This window comes from Acanthaster planci, linkage group LG07 (genome assembly GCF_054643075.1).
Source record: "Acanthaster planci isolate LZ-2023a linkage group LG07, COTS_SCS, whole genome shotgun sequence".
NCBI lineage: Eukaryota > Metazoa > Echinodermata > Asteroidea > Valvatida > Acanthasteridae > Acanthaster > Acanthaster planci.
Window position 1 is genome coordinate 1593010 of NC_141783.1, and position 15404 is coordinate 1608413.

General features: G+C 41.8%; 1 protein-coding gene and 1 long non-coding RNA gene across 5 annotated transcripts in view; both read left to right on the top strand.

The window, feature by feature from the left end:
* The window catches only part of pdpk1 (3-phosphoinositide dependent protein kinase 1), a 44800-nt gene extending 36901 nt beyond the window's left edge, over positions 1 to 7899 (top strand). For both annotated transcript variants that reach the window (XM_022235758.2, XM_022235757.2), the window contains exons 10-14: positions 286 to 456; positions 1323 to 1553; positions 2436 to 2533; positions 2965 to 3019; positions 3831 to 7899. In XM_022235758.2, coding sequence (XP_022091450.1) covers positions 286 to 456; positions 1323 to 1553; positions 2436 to 2533; positions 2965 to 3019; positions 3831 to 3941 — 666 coding nt within the window. In that variant the 3' untranslated portion in view covers positions 3942 to 7899. The remainder of the gene's footprint in view (positions 1 to 285; positions 457 to 1322; positions 1554 to 2435; positions 2534 to 2964; positions 3020 to 3830) is intronic.
* A 779-nt stretch (positions 7900 to 8678) lies between these two features.
* Positions 8679 to 14137, top strand: LOC110979671 (uncharacterized). 3 transcript variants are annotated; one of them, XR_002598219.2, is made up of 6 exons: positions 8679 to 8943; positions 9885 to 10087; positions 10846 to 11057; positions 12388 to 12452; positions 12582 to 12654; positions 13236 to 14137. It is a non-coding gene; the product is annotated as an uncharacterized LOC110979671 (long non-coding RNA). The 3 variants fall into 3 exon arrangements; XR_002598221.2 differs by having other exon boundaries at positions 10851 to 11057; XR_002598220.2 differs by lacking the exon at positions 10846 to 11057.
* The last annotated feature ends 1267 nt before the right edge of the window (positions 14138 to 15404 follow it).

Sequence of the window (15404 nt, forward strand, 5' to 3'; positions counted from 1 at the left end):
AACACCGCACAAATCTGGGCTCTTTTTACAGGGACGCAAGCCTTGCTAAAATACTTGGGCGTCAGTAGATGTTGTCTGTCAGATTAGAGTAGCCACCAGATAGTCATTTGTGTGGATGTAAACATCCAGTAAATGAAGCTATGATTTTTTGAAGAATTTTGAAAATGGAAAATCTTGAAAATCACCCAGTTTTATGTCATGCAACTTAAAATTACACCCGGCAGCAAGTGGTTAAATGTAGACATGAAGCCATCACGACGGGACCTTGTCTTGGTCTGGTTTCAGGTGTTAGACCCCTTGAAGAGAATAGGGTGCGAAGACTGTGGAGGCTTCCCAGAGCTCAAGGACCACCCATTCTTTGAGGGCGTCAACTGGGACAACCTACCCAACGAGACTCCACCCACCCTCAAGCCGTGTATGGTGGTGGATGGCGAGGAGATTCATAGCGACCTCTATGTGAGTGAAAAATGGGGAACCAGACTCCTACGGCAGTCTTCCGCTGGCCGAATTTGGCAGGGTCCCCTGACTCCCCTTGTGGCATGACTTTGCTGGCCATTCTAATGGTCACTGCGTTGGAACTGTAGAGGGCGCTCTTTTTGCTTACTCGTTAGAGCTGCATTGGGGCACACAGATGCTTGCACAGGTTTCTCGAGCTCGTGCACCTGCAGACAAGTTACCGCCTGTGGGAAATTTTCAACAGATTGTGCACAAATTGGTACTGTATTCTCCCAAATGGGACTCATTGGATCCCAACAGAAATGCACTTCACCCGGGAATTGAACCGACTGGGCCTCAAGAAACAGCTATGTTAGAGCACCTTTACTTGGCCACTGCCTGTCAAGTCTATGAGAAAAGGCTGAATTGGCTAGCTAACAGTTTCCATGGGCACTTTGTGGTTTTATTTCTGGCTGTAATTAAATAATTTGATTAAATTCAGCAAACCAAGAATACCTTATCCACTTGGAGCAGGAACAAAAGAGGGCGTGTTTTGAAATGAAAATGACAGTCATTTGGTGTGCACTCACGGGATAGGCGTGCGTGGTTTATGCGCATTTGAAGCAGCACACTGAATACACGCAATACGCTTAGTCTGGAATACGTGGTCTTCGCATGTACACCAAAGGGTTGTAAGAACCCAGTTTGAAAACTTAGTACCATCTGTCTTTCTTTTGCCAGTGAGGGCGCACTTCAGCTCAGATCAGATAGGTTATTGCTATATCGTTTGCAATAACTGTTGAACGGAACTGAAAATGTTGTGCGTGAGAAAGCAAGGCCTCCCCAAAAAAAGAAACTTATCCCCCATATCTCGAACCAAATTACAGATTGACGAGTTTGACATGTCACCCCTGAGCGAGTTCCTGGGCCAGATCAAGACATACGAGAACAACCGGCAACAGACCAAAGATCGGTCGCAGCGCAAGCCCAAGTACGTTCTGCCCTACACGTCGGAGGAGCGAGCCGCCCTGCTAGAGAAACAGAGGCGAGAATGCAAGTGGCACCGATTTGTGGACGGCAACTTGATCCTGAAGATGGCTCCCATGGACAAGAGGAGGGTAAGTTTTTTGATGGGCGGAGTTTGAACGTTAACAGATTATTTAAAAAGACTTTGAAAGCCAAAACCAAGCCTTGATCTGAAGGGTTTTTTAACTGACCGGCTGGGCAAATTAACTTATTTTTCACCAGCCTACAGTAATTTTCACAATCCCACTAGATGTTGCTTTGCAAAACGTATTTTGACAGGCTTGTTTCAACTTTTATTATTTTCACCAAAAAATTTTATGTCAAATAAAAAAATTAAGAATTAAATTATTTTATTTTTCTACTGTGGCGTCTTGCTGTCAATTTCGAAAACAGTCTAAACGTGGAGGATTAAAATCTGTTGCAATTCATAATAAAGAACACGCACTGTGCAATCAAAATGCACATTGTGACCTAAGTTTTACTCAGACAGGTTGATGTTTCTTGACTAGCCCACCGAACAAATTACGGACTGCATTCTACTTGCCTGTAGAAGTTTTTTACTAGAATTTGAATGCTGATCGAGTGCTAAGGTTGAGGCCTGGCCAAAACACCAAACTGCAGCTTATTAACAACAAAAACCAGATTATTTTTAATGACTTGATAAAATCCTTGAAAGTTTCAAAAGGTGGGCACACTCTTTAGAGCTCCCAAATTGAGCCAAGTTTGCCAGCTTTACCCTCTTAGGTTTTTTTTTCAGGCATGTCCTATGGATTTTTGTTAAGTGCTTTGGTGACAAGCCACCAAAATTCCATTCCAGGAGTTTGTGGTAACAGTAGTGGGAATACTAAACCGCCCTGGACAAAGGAAAGTTCGTCCACTAACACTTGACTTGTTACTTCTTGGTATTAACGTGCCCAAGTCCTGTGATGACTTCTCAGCAAACGTTGTGTTTTTGTCTCCTTTTATTTCGGCAGGGTTTGTTTGCCAGGAGGAGGCAGTTCTTACTCACAGAAGGACCTCACCTGTACTACGTGGATCCTGAGAACATGGTCCTCAAGGGAGAAATTCCATGGTGGGTCAAAAATTCAAAATCTGGAGCCTCTGAAATTTGGGAATGCTCTGGTGGAAACTTGTTGCCGGACCTCTTGTCCAGAAAAAGGCTACACGAAGCAACGTAGCCAAACAATAAAATGATTCACATTGAAAAAACCTGGTATCATTGATGCACTCAAGTGCTAATGGTATAAAGTTAAGGTACTAAATCACATCAATAGCACTTGAGTCCTCTTTTACTGATTTAGACTCAGACCTCAGGTACTAAGCGAGTTTTGTCAAGCATGTGTGATCATTGACTTGGTGTATTCTGGAGATCAGAGTGCATGTGCTACACTGTAGCTAATTTCCCAGCATTTGATGTAACGTTGTGCCGCGAATAAGCTGTAAACCAGGAATTTGAAGTGCTGCAATGTGCTCGCATTAAATAGAATTCACTCTGTTTTTCAGGTCTCCTCATCTCCGCGTGGAGGTCAAGAACTTCAAGACATACTTTGTGCACACGGTGAGTAGACAAACAAAAACAAAAAAGCATGTTTTATGAGGAAGCTGTTGGCCTCGCACCCAAACAGACATTTACATTTTAAATTCAAATGACATCTCTTACCACACTGTGGCCTTTTGAAACTCCAAGAGAGCTTGTCACATGTTGTTTGCCATTTTTGCCATCTTTTCACAAGCAAAAGAATTTATACCCCTAGCAACCACAGTATTCTATCCCTAGCAACCACAGTATTCTACCCCTAGCAACCACAGAACCAGATGCAAAGCCACAATGGCATTGTGTACAAGTGCATACTTATATAGCGCACTGCACATTGCATGCATTAAGAACTGTTAGCACTGCGGAGCTAGGTTCAATCATTCTTTGTGAAGAGTAAGTTTTGAAGAGCCTTGGTAAATGTTCGACAGATTTCTTCATATTCAATCAATTAGCACACCTGCTACTGTATTCAGATCAAATTAATCCGTTTATGGTAAAATCGAGCAGGCTCTGTAGAAGAGATGTTATAAAACAAATATTGACTGCTTTATCACGTGGTGCAGTAAAACTAGCCTGCCTTGGTGATTTGTGGAGCATTCCGTTTTCCCGCAGCTAAACCTCAGGAAAAGTAGGATGTTTCATGGATCACATTTAGTTAGCTAGTTTTTCTATACCACTTGAAGCAGTTAATATTTTTATTCTACGACGTCTTCCATGTAACGACACAGGACATCCTTGTGTATTCAGACATCATCCAGCATGAAGTTTTTGAAAGACTGTCTAGAGCCGGCCAGTCGTGATATTTTTTCCCCCCGTTCTTTCATCCATACAGCCCAACCGGCTCTACTACCTAATCGACCCAGAGGGTCACGCGCTAGAGTGGTGCCGGGCCATCGAAGAGGTATATAGACACACCTACCAGACCAACGAGAAAAAGGACTAAGCGAGGCAGAGTCCGTGGCCAGCCTCCCAAGAAGAGAGACAAAGAAATATCGTCAGGCAGCCGTAACAATCTCTTGATAGTTTTTGCTTTCATGTGTGTGCAGAGGACGCAAGAAGATTACCGCATGCCAGGGTTTGTGCTGGGGGTAGATTGAAGTTTCATGATTCTATTCATCCATTTTTTCTGGTAAAGAATTCACTGGCCCCTACATGTAACAGCGCAGCCGTTACTTGCAAGCAGTTAGAAAATGGTTAACGCTTAGCTAAACAATCAGTAGCATAGAATTTTGGTATTGAAAGATGCTAAGCAGAAAGTTGGAAATTATTTGTATGTAAGCCCCTTTAACTCTTACATCGTACATGTCCAAATGAATTAGTTCCATTCACAACATCACCGTGAGTGTTGGAATCCTTGCAACATCAACAGAACTGAGCCCAGCGATGGTTGGAAGAGATCAGGATTGGTGTGAAATTTTACCGCTGCACCCTGGTCAAAGAGAAAGAAGTTGATGAAAGCACTGTACCCTGTCCCCGTTTGTGAAGTGGACATTTCTGGTTGAACGGGGTGAAAAAAATGAACTGCAAAGAGTCCTATTGGCTTTGCAATGATGCCTCTGTTCACGGTGTCAATTTATCTCGCTGACAGTTTCCATAGACTGAGAAGTCTCGAGTTCTGCATGCACGTATACATTACAGTCCTAGCTCTGGTTTAAACCCATAGATGCATGGTAATTGTCAATGTCTTCAAGATTCAAAATGAATGTACAGACTCCCAGCACAGACTCTTGGTATTGATGGTAGAAAAAGAAAAGTTGACCATGGAATTGTAATTGTAAATCCTAGATGTGATCCGGCCTGAAACCCCCAGAATTGAGTACCTTGATGTGCAGTGTATTAACCCTAACAGTCCCAAATGCTCCAATTTTAATACGAGTTTACATACACCCTAGGGGGTTAGGGATAATGGAACCAGAACTGATGGATACCAAATGACTATGGGACCCTTTTCACAACAACGTTGCACAGCTAAGGTCTTTGGTGAATTCAGGCAGTTGCCAAATCCAGGTAGCTTGGGCAAAAAACCAACCGCAAGAGTTGCTGAATCATTTACAAATGACATCGATTGCCGTTGTGTAGGTTATCCAACAGGAGGTATTTCAAAGCACAGTACGCTGCACTGGTCAGTCTCTAGACATCCAGTTTAGACACTGCATGTGAACAAACTGTCTTTGACCTTTGCTTACAGGCCATGTGAATATTCATAACAAACTGTCTTTGACCTTTGCTTACAGTCCATGTGAATATTCATAACAAACTGTCTTTGACCTTTGCTTACAGTCCATGTGAATATTCATAACAAACTGTCTTTGACCTTTGCTTACAGTCCATGTGAATATTCATAAGTAGTGCTCTGCCAAAAATCTAAAGTCGGTTAGATGTTCGGCCATGTATTTTACTTGTTAAAATTACGGGAATAATTCATAAGATAACTTGCCACGCCTAGATGCGGCACACCTTAAGATGCAGAACTCATCCTTGCTGAAACTCAATTCAGATACCTGGGTTGAATCGCAGTTTTCTGTCCTGTCTTTGACTTTCTTGTCTTACACCCTGTATCGCTTCACTGTGCTTGCCAATAACCACCATTGTGTTTCATATGCCCGATGCAGTCACTGGAAGTCGCGTTAGGTGTACATGTACGTATCTTCCATATTGCAGGATTCACAGGTACTTATCATTAACATAAATCTTGGCCTTGCATGTATCCCACTACCGTACATCTCAACGGAAACTAGCTCCCAAATCCTTTCAAAAACAGTAAGGCACGAAACATCTCAGACTCATGTCACGCTGTAATTTGTACATAATTTGTTTTTTAAGAGAATCGTCATAATTGTATGGTGTGTGTGTGTTGAAGAACATAATAGAATATGCAACTTTGCAATCAAGGAGGTAACAATAGCTGAATAAAATGAACACCGGAAAAGAAATAACTGGAATAAGTAACTTAAGTAGAAGAAAAACAGAGACAAAAAAAAGAAAGAAGAAAGCCATTATGCAAGTGTTTGCATGCTGCCACAGCTTGATAGAACTTTCTCTCATCAAACAGAATTGTTAGGAAATTGTTTAGATGAATCTCGGAGAGAAACCTGTACGTCCTTGTATAGTAATGCAAATCTAAAAAAAAAAACTTCTTAATGATGTAAGTTCTGCTGGAATGAAACCATCAGCCTGTCTGACTTTCTTTTTCAGTTTGGAACTGTATTGCTATTTTTAATTTTTCCAGAATGGTTAGAAAGAAAAAGTCTGATGCCCTTGACTTATTTTTAAAAATCTCCTGACTGTGGTGTACACTGCACAACCAGACCAAGATGGCCACCACACTGGCTTGGGTTCATGTATACTCCTGAACCTAGAACTCCAAGAGTACGGCCCATGGGTAATAAAGAACAAAATGTCAGTCAGACACATAGTATACTGCATCACTTGCTCATTTCAATATGGCCGAGATGTAAACGCTGACCAGTTGCAGGATGTGATCTGAGAGTAACTGCATACACAACACTTTTCCTGCCTCCAGAAGTGCCCGGAGTAGCATGCAAGAGTGGAGCCACTGTCTGGCAGAAACTCTTCATATCTCAAATATTTTATTCATTTCAAACAGTGGCCCACAGGCCAAATTGCTAGAGACGATTCCATGAAGATAGTAAATATCTTGAAGTGGAAGTATCGTGAATTTAAACAAAGTGAATGAGCTACAAGTGTAAGAGAGAGTGAGTAGTTTGTTGAGAGAACTGATCTCTTCCACTTTCTCATTGACGCCTCAATCTTCACTAGCAAGACTTGAGGAAAATCAAAGACAACCCCTTCACAGCACTTGATTTGAAATCATGAAGCATATTTCTTCTCCTGTCAGTTGTAGAACTGATGAAAGACAACCAAGACGACATACTTAGATACGCAGAAAAAGGAACTCACATATTTTTATTTATTATTGGCGGGATGAACCTGGGAGGCGGTCATTAAACTACATTCTTGCTTCTCGAGGTTCATGGCATTGTGGGTAATAGAGGAACTATTTGTCCTGGATGAAGGACGTTGTAGCTTGGAGCATACTGTTAATTAAAGAGGCATAAAAAAAAGCTAAATCCAAGAGCATGAACTCTGTTGGAGGTAAACTAAGACATAAACTATATCCTATGTGTTGTAGATAAAAACCTGAATTGGAGAATTGTATTTGATGTTGATTGAAACTTGTAAGGGTGTTGTAACTTTAAATACATGTACTTGCATATATGCACTGGAGGATTTGTTCATCATGATTACAAGTATATTACTAGCATACGGATAGGCCAACACAAAATTTGTACCCAGAATTTCACCGAGGATGTGATAATGTATTGTAGCCATGACGTAGCATCGTTTAAAGTTTCATTAAGATCTGAATGTGCATCGACATTCTAAATAGCAGACCCTTCCTCACCTATTTTCAATCATTTCTGACTTGTACATAAATCCAGTGGCAGTACTTGTACCTGTGTATGGCGATTGGTGGCCAATATGTAATATTCATCTCCACTGACGGAATTCTCAACACCCTTTCCCAGCGGCAAAATGCCCAATTTTTAGCAGAGAAAGTTGCAGTAATTTTTTTTTTCTATTTCTTTCCTTTTTCAGTTTTGTAAATAAGGAATTACACGTGGACAGGTTGTTACGCACTTATGAGTCTCTTGTAAAAAGAATATATGAATTATTGTGTTCATGTGATTTATATGATTATATATAAATATATAAATATATAATTGTTATTGGAATGTGTGTAGGTATGTTATGGAGAATGGGGGAATCGAGGTATCACTTGTCTATGTATAGGGTAGGAGTCTTCCTATGTGGTAAAACTTGGTGAAATAGAACCAATAAAAATTTTTATAGTGGCCACAGTGTGGATCCAAAACAAAGTTGGCACAAGTTTGGCTATTTTGTCGTCCCATGGATGCTTTTTGTCATGTTGCCGGTTCAACTGTACACCTGTGAAAGGAATTGTATTTTATTTTGTTCCATTTTTTAGTTTTTTTTTTTCTTGGAGAGGAGGGAGTTATATGAAAACTTTGGATACAGAAGTCCGACTCTTATTTTTCAAAACAATCAGAAACTTATTTGCATAATAAATATATTTTTCTGGATATTTCATCTATTCTTTTTAGAAAAATTTTAAAGAATTTCTGACGGGTCTTTTGGAAGTTTCAGACTGCTCAACATGGTGAAATAGAGTCAGAATTTGTGCACAAAATAAATGTCTCTGTCTTTCAGTTAACTTGATCCCGAGGTGAAAAATAGATCAGTTGTATCGCAAATGTTTCCTTGGAAAGAAAGAGTTCTGATCATAACATAACATCTAATTCAGTCTGAAACCTCACATCAGACTCTTAAAACTAGAATTTAAACCCCGCACTTGAGGGTTTCGTGCATCACTAGTAAGTACTCGTGGTGTGATGCCACTTACAATATTAACTGAAAGAGCGTTTGTATCTGGTAAAATTGTCATAAACAAGAGGGCGCTATTTATATTTTATTTAAGCAGGTTGTAGTAAGTAGAGGGCGCTATTCGTCTTACTGATGACGATGCTGTTTCTTTGATCAATAGAGGGCGCTGTTTCTTTGATCAATAGAGGGCGCTGTTTATTTTGTCAATAGAGGGCGCTATTTCTTTGATCAATAGAGGGCGCTGTTCGAAATATCAACAGAGGGCGCTATTCCTTGTTATGGCGCCTAATTGGAAAAGGCTCTGCTGAACTTGGGAAAAGATACAGATCTGATTTTAGCAAGAAACGAATGAATAACCATGGCATGGCTCCACAAATGTACTCTGTTCAGTCCATATTTAGGGCCCTTCTACTACGTTAATGTGTATGTCTTTTATCGGCCGAAAATTGTGAAAATTTCACGATAAAGTTAGGCCTAATCCCCAGTCAGCTTGTCTACGTGGCCGGGGCGACTGTCATGTAAGTAGGGACCTATACTGCTAACTACTACTAACCGTCCTACATCATGTACACATAGCTACATTGCCCCTTGAACTCATGGGACTCGTCGTCCACCCCTGCTGGGATGACAAACCCAAGAGTTCTCGGAGCATAGCTATGTTTGACATGTCTGAACTGGGAAAGAGTTCCACCGCAAGGCTTATTGCCAGTAGTACCACATGAGTGATTTTGCACAATGTTAGAAAGGCATTACGGGAGGGAAAAAGGAGCAAACATTGCCCCCTTTCCATTCCCACAATGCCTTATTACCATTGTGCCAAATCACCAATGCGGTATCAGCAGTACCAGGCTTGTGTTTGGACGTCTGGTCTGCTATAATCTTCCCTAGCCCTTACAGGTATTTAGTAGTCATCATAAAGTGATAACATGTCCTTAAAAGTCGAAATTTGTGGCGAAAATATCGACACAATAGCCTACGTAGAATTTCAGACCAGTCACTCAGGGTTTGTGCATAGGGCATCCAGGGTGTCATTAAATGACGTCCAGCTGGTCAGTTAATTTTTGAAGTGGACTGAAATAGTTAGAGTTATTTGGATGAGTGAGAGACTTTTATATGTTAGTTCCTATTATGCACACTATCGTGTCCTAGATCCACTATCTGGTGGTCAAAATAAAACTGCAGACATTTTGAAAATACAAAAAATATATTTGCAACGAAAATTGAATGATGAACAAGATAAACAAGACTTGGTCACAGAAATCCCACTTCTGGTTCACTTTAATGGATAGAGAGTCAAGCTTCCATTACTGCACATGGAGTGTGATGCTGTTGGGCAGACTGCACTGTTCTGGAATTTGGATTTTCCTGGCAAAATCCCACCGATATAGAGCTTCAGATTCAATGCTGCAGACTTTAGAAAAAAACTTCAACTCCATTTCTTCGTTTTCTTGTTTGACAGCCATTCACATTTGAGAAGACTTCTCAAGGGCCCAATTATCATGCCATGCTGCCAACTAGTCGTCCATAAGACTGCACATGGCAAGCCTTTCTGTCTACCAACCAGCCAGTAATCTTGAACCAAGACATGCTAGAAAAACCAGCAAATAGCCAGTCATCGGCAGGCTTTAAAGGGTGCACTAACCGTGCACTGGACTAGCACAGGTTGGTTCCATACCATAACTTGAAGGCAAAGGATGGTAAAACAGCAAAGTTCCATTTGAAGTTATTGCGCATCGATTGCACATTTTTAAGTTTGCAGTGTAAAGATCACAGGAGTTGCTAAAACCCCAACACGCTGTGGGTTAAGATGAGTCTCTACCTATTTGCTGCAGACTGTTTGGGGTAACATTGTTGACAAATTTGGCTCAAAATCATATCCAATTGTTAACATAGAAAAATGCCCATTGGTTGTTTTCAAATTACTGCTGATTGGTTTGTTAGACAGGTTGACCTTTGACCCCCTGAAGCGGGGCCTACAATTCCAACCTTCCAAGATGCACCTCCTTACAGAAGTTTGGAAGTTGCTTTGACGACTTTGTACATTGCAAGTCATCGGAATATTACCCAGTCAAAACACGTCAGCTCATATCATTTTGTCATGTCCGTTATGGACCTTTTTACACAGAATTTCACACAAGAACTTGGCTGCCCAAAAATTAGTGGGAAAATTGCTCTTTTGCCTGGTGTAGGCCAACTCGCACAATCCTTTAATCTCAGTTCATATATTGTCGTCTGATCTACAATGTTTTGTATTGGAATGGAATGCCAGGACCGGACTGCATGACTAGGGGCAATCAAGACGTTGAGTCTGTCTAATGGTAAACTGCTTCAATTTGAGATTGAGCTTGTACACGATGTTTTCAACAAATGTATCTCAACCAGAAAAGATGGTTAAATCGAGGGAAAACGCTTTGTTGCAGAGAAGATGTTCAAGAAAGAAATCCACATATTGCAGCGTGCCACACGAAGTTTCACTTTTTCAAACACGCTGAGGTGCCAGTAAAAAAGGAGTGGAATTTTCTCTCTGCACGTTGAATTTCTGTGCTGTCCTCTTTCACGGCAAAGGCAACACTAAAAGTACGTTCTCAACGTTTACATGCTAACGAGGTTCTGCGTGGCAGTCATTATTCTGGTAAGAACTCTTGTTCCGCAGCGTTAAAATTCGTCTCCCTCTTCTGTTTAGCAGGTCTCCATTTGACAGACAGTGACGTTCACCATTGCCATGGGAACAGCTCTCTTTCCAGAAATCTGTGGAAGTTCTCAGTCTTCCTCAAATTGTAAAATTAAAGAGTTGTTCATTTTCAATCGAAATATCTTGGTTCAGTCAGTCAGTGCCTTAAGTCTTAAGATTCCATTGGAGGGATCTAGTAAGATTTCTCTGCAGTTTGAATTAGTCTGTCAACTTGTCACTAAACCAGTGTTGGGATGCTCTCACTTTGCCCCTCCCCTGGTGTGGGGATGCTCTCACTTTGCCCCTCCCCTGGTGTGGGGATGCTCTCACTTTGCCCCTCCCCTGGTGTGGGGATGCTCTCACTTTGCCCCTCCCCTGGTGTAGGGATGCTCTCACTTTGCCCCTCCCCTGGTGTGGGGATGCTCTCACTTTGCCCCTCCCCTGGTGTAGGGATGCTCTCACTTTGCCCCTCCCCTGGTGTTGGGATGCTCTCACTTTGCCCCTCCCCTGGTGTAGGGATGCTCTCACTTTGCCCCTCCCCTGGTGTGGGGATGCTCTCACTTTGCCCCTCCCCTGGTGTAGGGATGCTCTCACTTTGCCCCTCCCCTGGTGTGGGGATGCTCTCACTTTGCCCCTCCCCTGGTGTGGGGATGCTCTCACTTTGCCCCTCCCCTGGTGTGGGGATGCTCTCACTTTGCCCCTCCCCTGGTGTGGGGATGCTCTCACTTTGCCCCTCCCCTGGTGTGGGGATGCTCTCACTTTGCCCCTCCCCTGGTGTGGGGATGCTCTCACTTTGCCCCTCCCCTGGTGTTGGGATTCTCTCACTTTGCCCCTCCCCTGGTGTGGGGATGCTCTCACTTTGCCCCTCCCCTGGTGTAGGGATGCTCCCACTTTGCCCCTCCCCTGGTGTGGGGATGCTCTCACTTTGCCCCTCCCCTGGTGTGGGGATGCTCTCACTTTGCCCCTCCCCTGGTGTGGGGATGCTCTCACTTTGCCCCTCCCCTGGTGTGGGGATGCTCTCACTTTGCCCCTCCCCTGGTGTGGGGATGCTCTCACTTCACTTGTCCCTTGTGTGGGGAGGTTCATGCTTTCCCCTCCCCCTGATGTACGCAGGCTGCTGTTGCTAGATATCCATGAAAAAATGCGTCTTTGCACAATTTCGAATGAGATTTGGACGTACATGCCCAAAATTACCAGCATTTTTAGAACAAGCACATGCGTTGCCACAATTGCTATCATCACAAGTTGAAAGTCTTCTTACAAATTCCATTATCAATGCCTTATTTTGCAGATTGTTATCAGCTTTTCTCAAGTTGTCCTTGTACTTTACACTTAGAGGAAACTCCACATAGAATGGTACGTGGAGACGTTCTCTTCTAGCATCTAGCTTTGGAGTTGCAGCTTTTATTAATTCAGGCTTAATATTCATCTGATAATTTCAGTGGATATTTGTCTCAGTACCGCATTTTTCACCTTTTCATACAGAAATAAAGAATAGAGACAGAAGCTCTTCTAAACCCCAGCAACAAGCACTAACAGATTAAGGTCACCAGGCAAGGTAAAATCTAATTTCTGATGAAAACTTCAACAGAAAACATAAAAGAATATTACGCATTGATTATTAACTTTTGACAATTTTATTCACAATTTCACTTCATGATGACAAAAGGAAAGCATCAGCCATTAAAATGTTGTTCACGTGATGTAAGAGTTGCTTTTTGGATGTTAAGATGTTTATCATGGTATAAGTGCATTGCCTGGTACTCCAAGACTTATTTGATCAGCAAAGCTTTGAGCTTGGGCAAAAACTTCATCAGGATGCTCAGGATTCATACCAACTGTTTCATCATTGAAATGCATGTTTGAAAATTGAAATGAATTTTCATCAAAGTTCCATGCGTGGGTGATTCAAACAAGTTGTCAGTGCAGTTAGAATTTAAAAATTTGTCATTAATTTTAAACTGTACTGAATAGCAACCAATAATCGAGGCCCTCTAACTTGTCAGTCTTTGGTGTGATTTTGAAGAGAAAGTTGAGATCTTCAAACAAAACAAAAAAAGTATTTTAGGAAGGATGGTATCCTTTTCTTGAGGTTTTGCCGATTTAAAATTGCTGCATTTCTGTTTTCCCCTTCACTAGGAAGCGTTTTCGGCCGGTTGGTTCGTGTCACTGAGACCTCTACATTGAACACAAGATGTCCCCAGTAGCTACGTCAGTGCCTGTTTGGGCCTTTCTGTTTGACGACAAGAAGCTTTCAGGTCATGCAGACATCTAGGAGGAGGATGGAGCAGGAAAGGACTCGAACTTAACTGCAACTCATTTCTAATTAAACAAAATGAACAAATTAATGTTACATTAGCTGAATCTTTCAATTTCTAATAATATCAGTTAAATAAGTCAAAGGGAATCATGAGACATACTTTTTCTGCACTATGCACAAGTATTGATTTTTCTTTTTAACGGAAAGAATTTAATATTATCAATTGTTGGTTTACATGTCAATCTTAAATCCTGGGAAAGGTAATCCGTGCCTAGCTTTAAATTTGAAAATTTGCTCGGAAAGAATTCCACACTTGCCTCTGTGAACATTTAGCCTCACCAACAATTTTTTTAAACGACGTCTGTTATTTTTAAGGTTTTAGAAGGGACAGGTTTTTTTAAGGTAATGAAACTCAGAAGTTGCAGAGATGGGATACTGGCGTCTTTCCATTTTCTTTAAACTCGAAACCATTTTACTGGCACTTGCAGCTCCATTGAATAAGGAGGGCAAACTCAATTTGAGATTAATTGGCCGAAATCAGAAAGCTTGTCAGGGAATGCCATTTATCTGCAGTAGTATTTCACAGGGGCCAAGTCCAGTGCAATTTTTGCTTCAGCAATAAAATGAGGCAAAGACTCAAAGATATGCAGCCTTCTTCCCTTTTTTGTAGCTTTTTGAGAATGGATGCAGTACACTGATTATTGAATGGGTCGGTCTGTTTGAGTAAACGGTAAATATTAAATTCCACACACGGACGCTGCTTGACACCCTGTACACGAAATTTGGTCAGAAAAATGTCAAATATTTTTAGAGTCAATGCTTCAGTGTTTTCTTTGCTAAATGTGACTTTTCAGGCACTTGTATAGGTCACAGCACATTCAGTGCCCTCTGTACATGGACTTCGTTTTGCAACAAAATCTGATGTACCTTGCAAGCAGCATGTGAATTCCTGGTAGCAGATGACCGAAGGAAACAGGATTTGATTACAGGGGACATTGGGAAGATTAGGGCGTTGGATTACAGGGGAAACAATTAGGCAAATACAAACGGCTGCAAAAGAGACCAGTTCCTTTTGATAGATTCCTTTGTTCTGCTTCCAGCCATGTCGAGGACACCGCTTTCGTCACACTCGAATGAACATTTTGGAGGATATACCAGAAAATGTCGCCTTTAGAAGCACTTTAGCCAAGAAAATAATGCTTTTTGAAGAGAAAATTACATACATCAGGCTATGGCTTCAAAATTCTAACTATAAAAGTTGGCTTCTTTGGAGTGTTTGGTGCAACAAATTTCCACTTTCGAACGAAGGTGGCGCCCTTTACAATGTATGGACTAAAGGGTCTGCAACTTTGGTATAAATGATAGACGGCTATGATCCAAAACGAGGCTCCCGCCTTCACATTGTTGAATAGCGAAGGCGATGGCCTCGTTATGGATTGTAATGTAGGTGGCGCTCTTTATAGTATACGGTCTAGGGGTCGGAAATATAGTATAAACAGTGGACTGTTACGATCCAAAACGAGGCTGCCGCCTTCGCCATTCAACAATGCGAAGGCGGCAGCCTCGTTTTGAATCTTAAAATCCACTGTTTATACCACATTTTCAGACCCCTAGACCGTATTCTTTGAAGAGCGCCGCCAACGTTACACCCCATAACGAGGCTACCACCTTCGCTATTCAACAATTAGAAGGCGGCAGCCTCGTTTTGAATCTTAAAATCCACTGTTTATACCACATTTTCAGACCCCTAGACCGTATTCTTTGAAGAGCGCCGCCAACGTTACACCCCATAACGAGGCTACCACCTTCGCTATTCAACAATGAGAAGGCGGCAGCCTCGTTTTGAATCTTAAAATCCACTGTTTATACCACATTTTCAGACCCCTAGACCGTATTCTTTGAAGAGCGCCGCCAACGTTACAAACCATAACGAGGCTACCACCTTCGCTATTCAACAATGCGAAGGCGGCAGCCTCGTTTTGGATCATGTGAGTCTACCGTTTAGAGCGCCACCTACGTTCGAAGATGGACAGTTTCATCAAAAAACA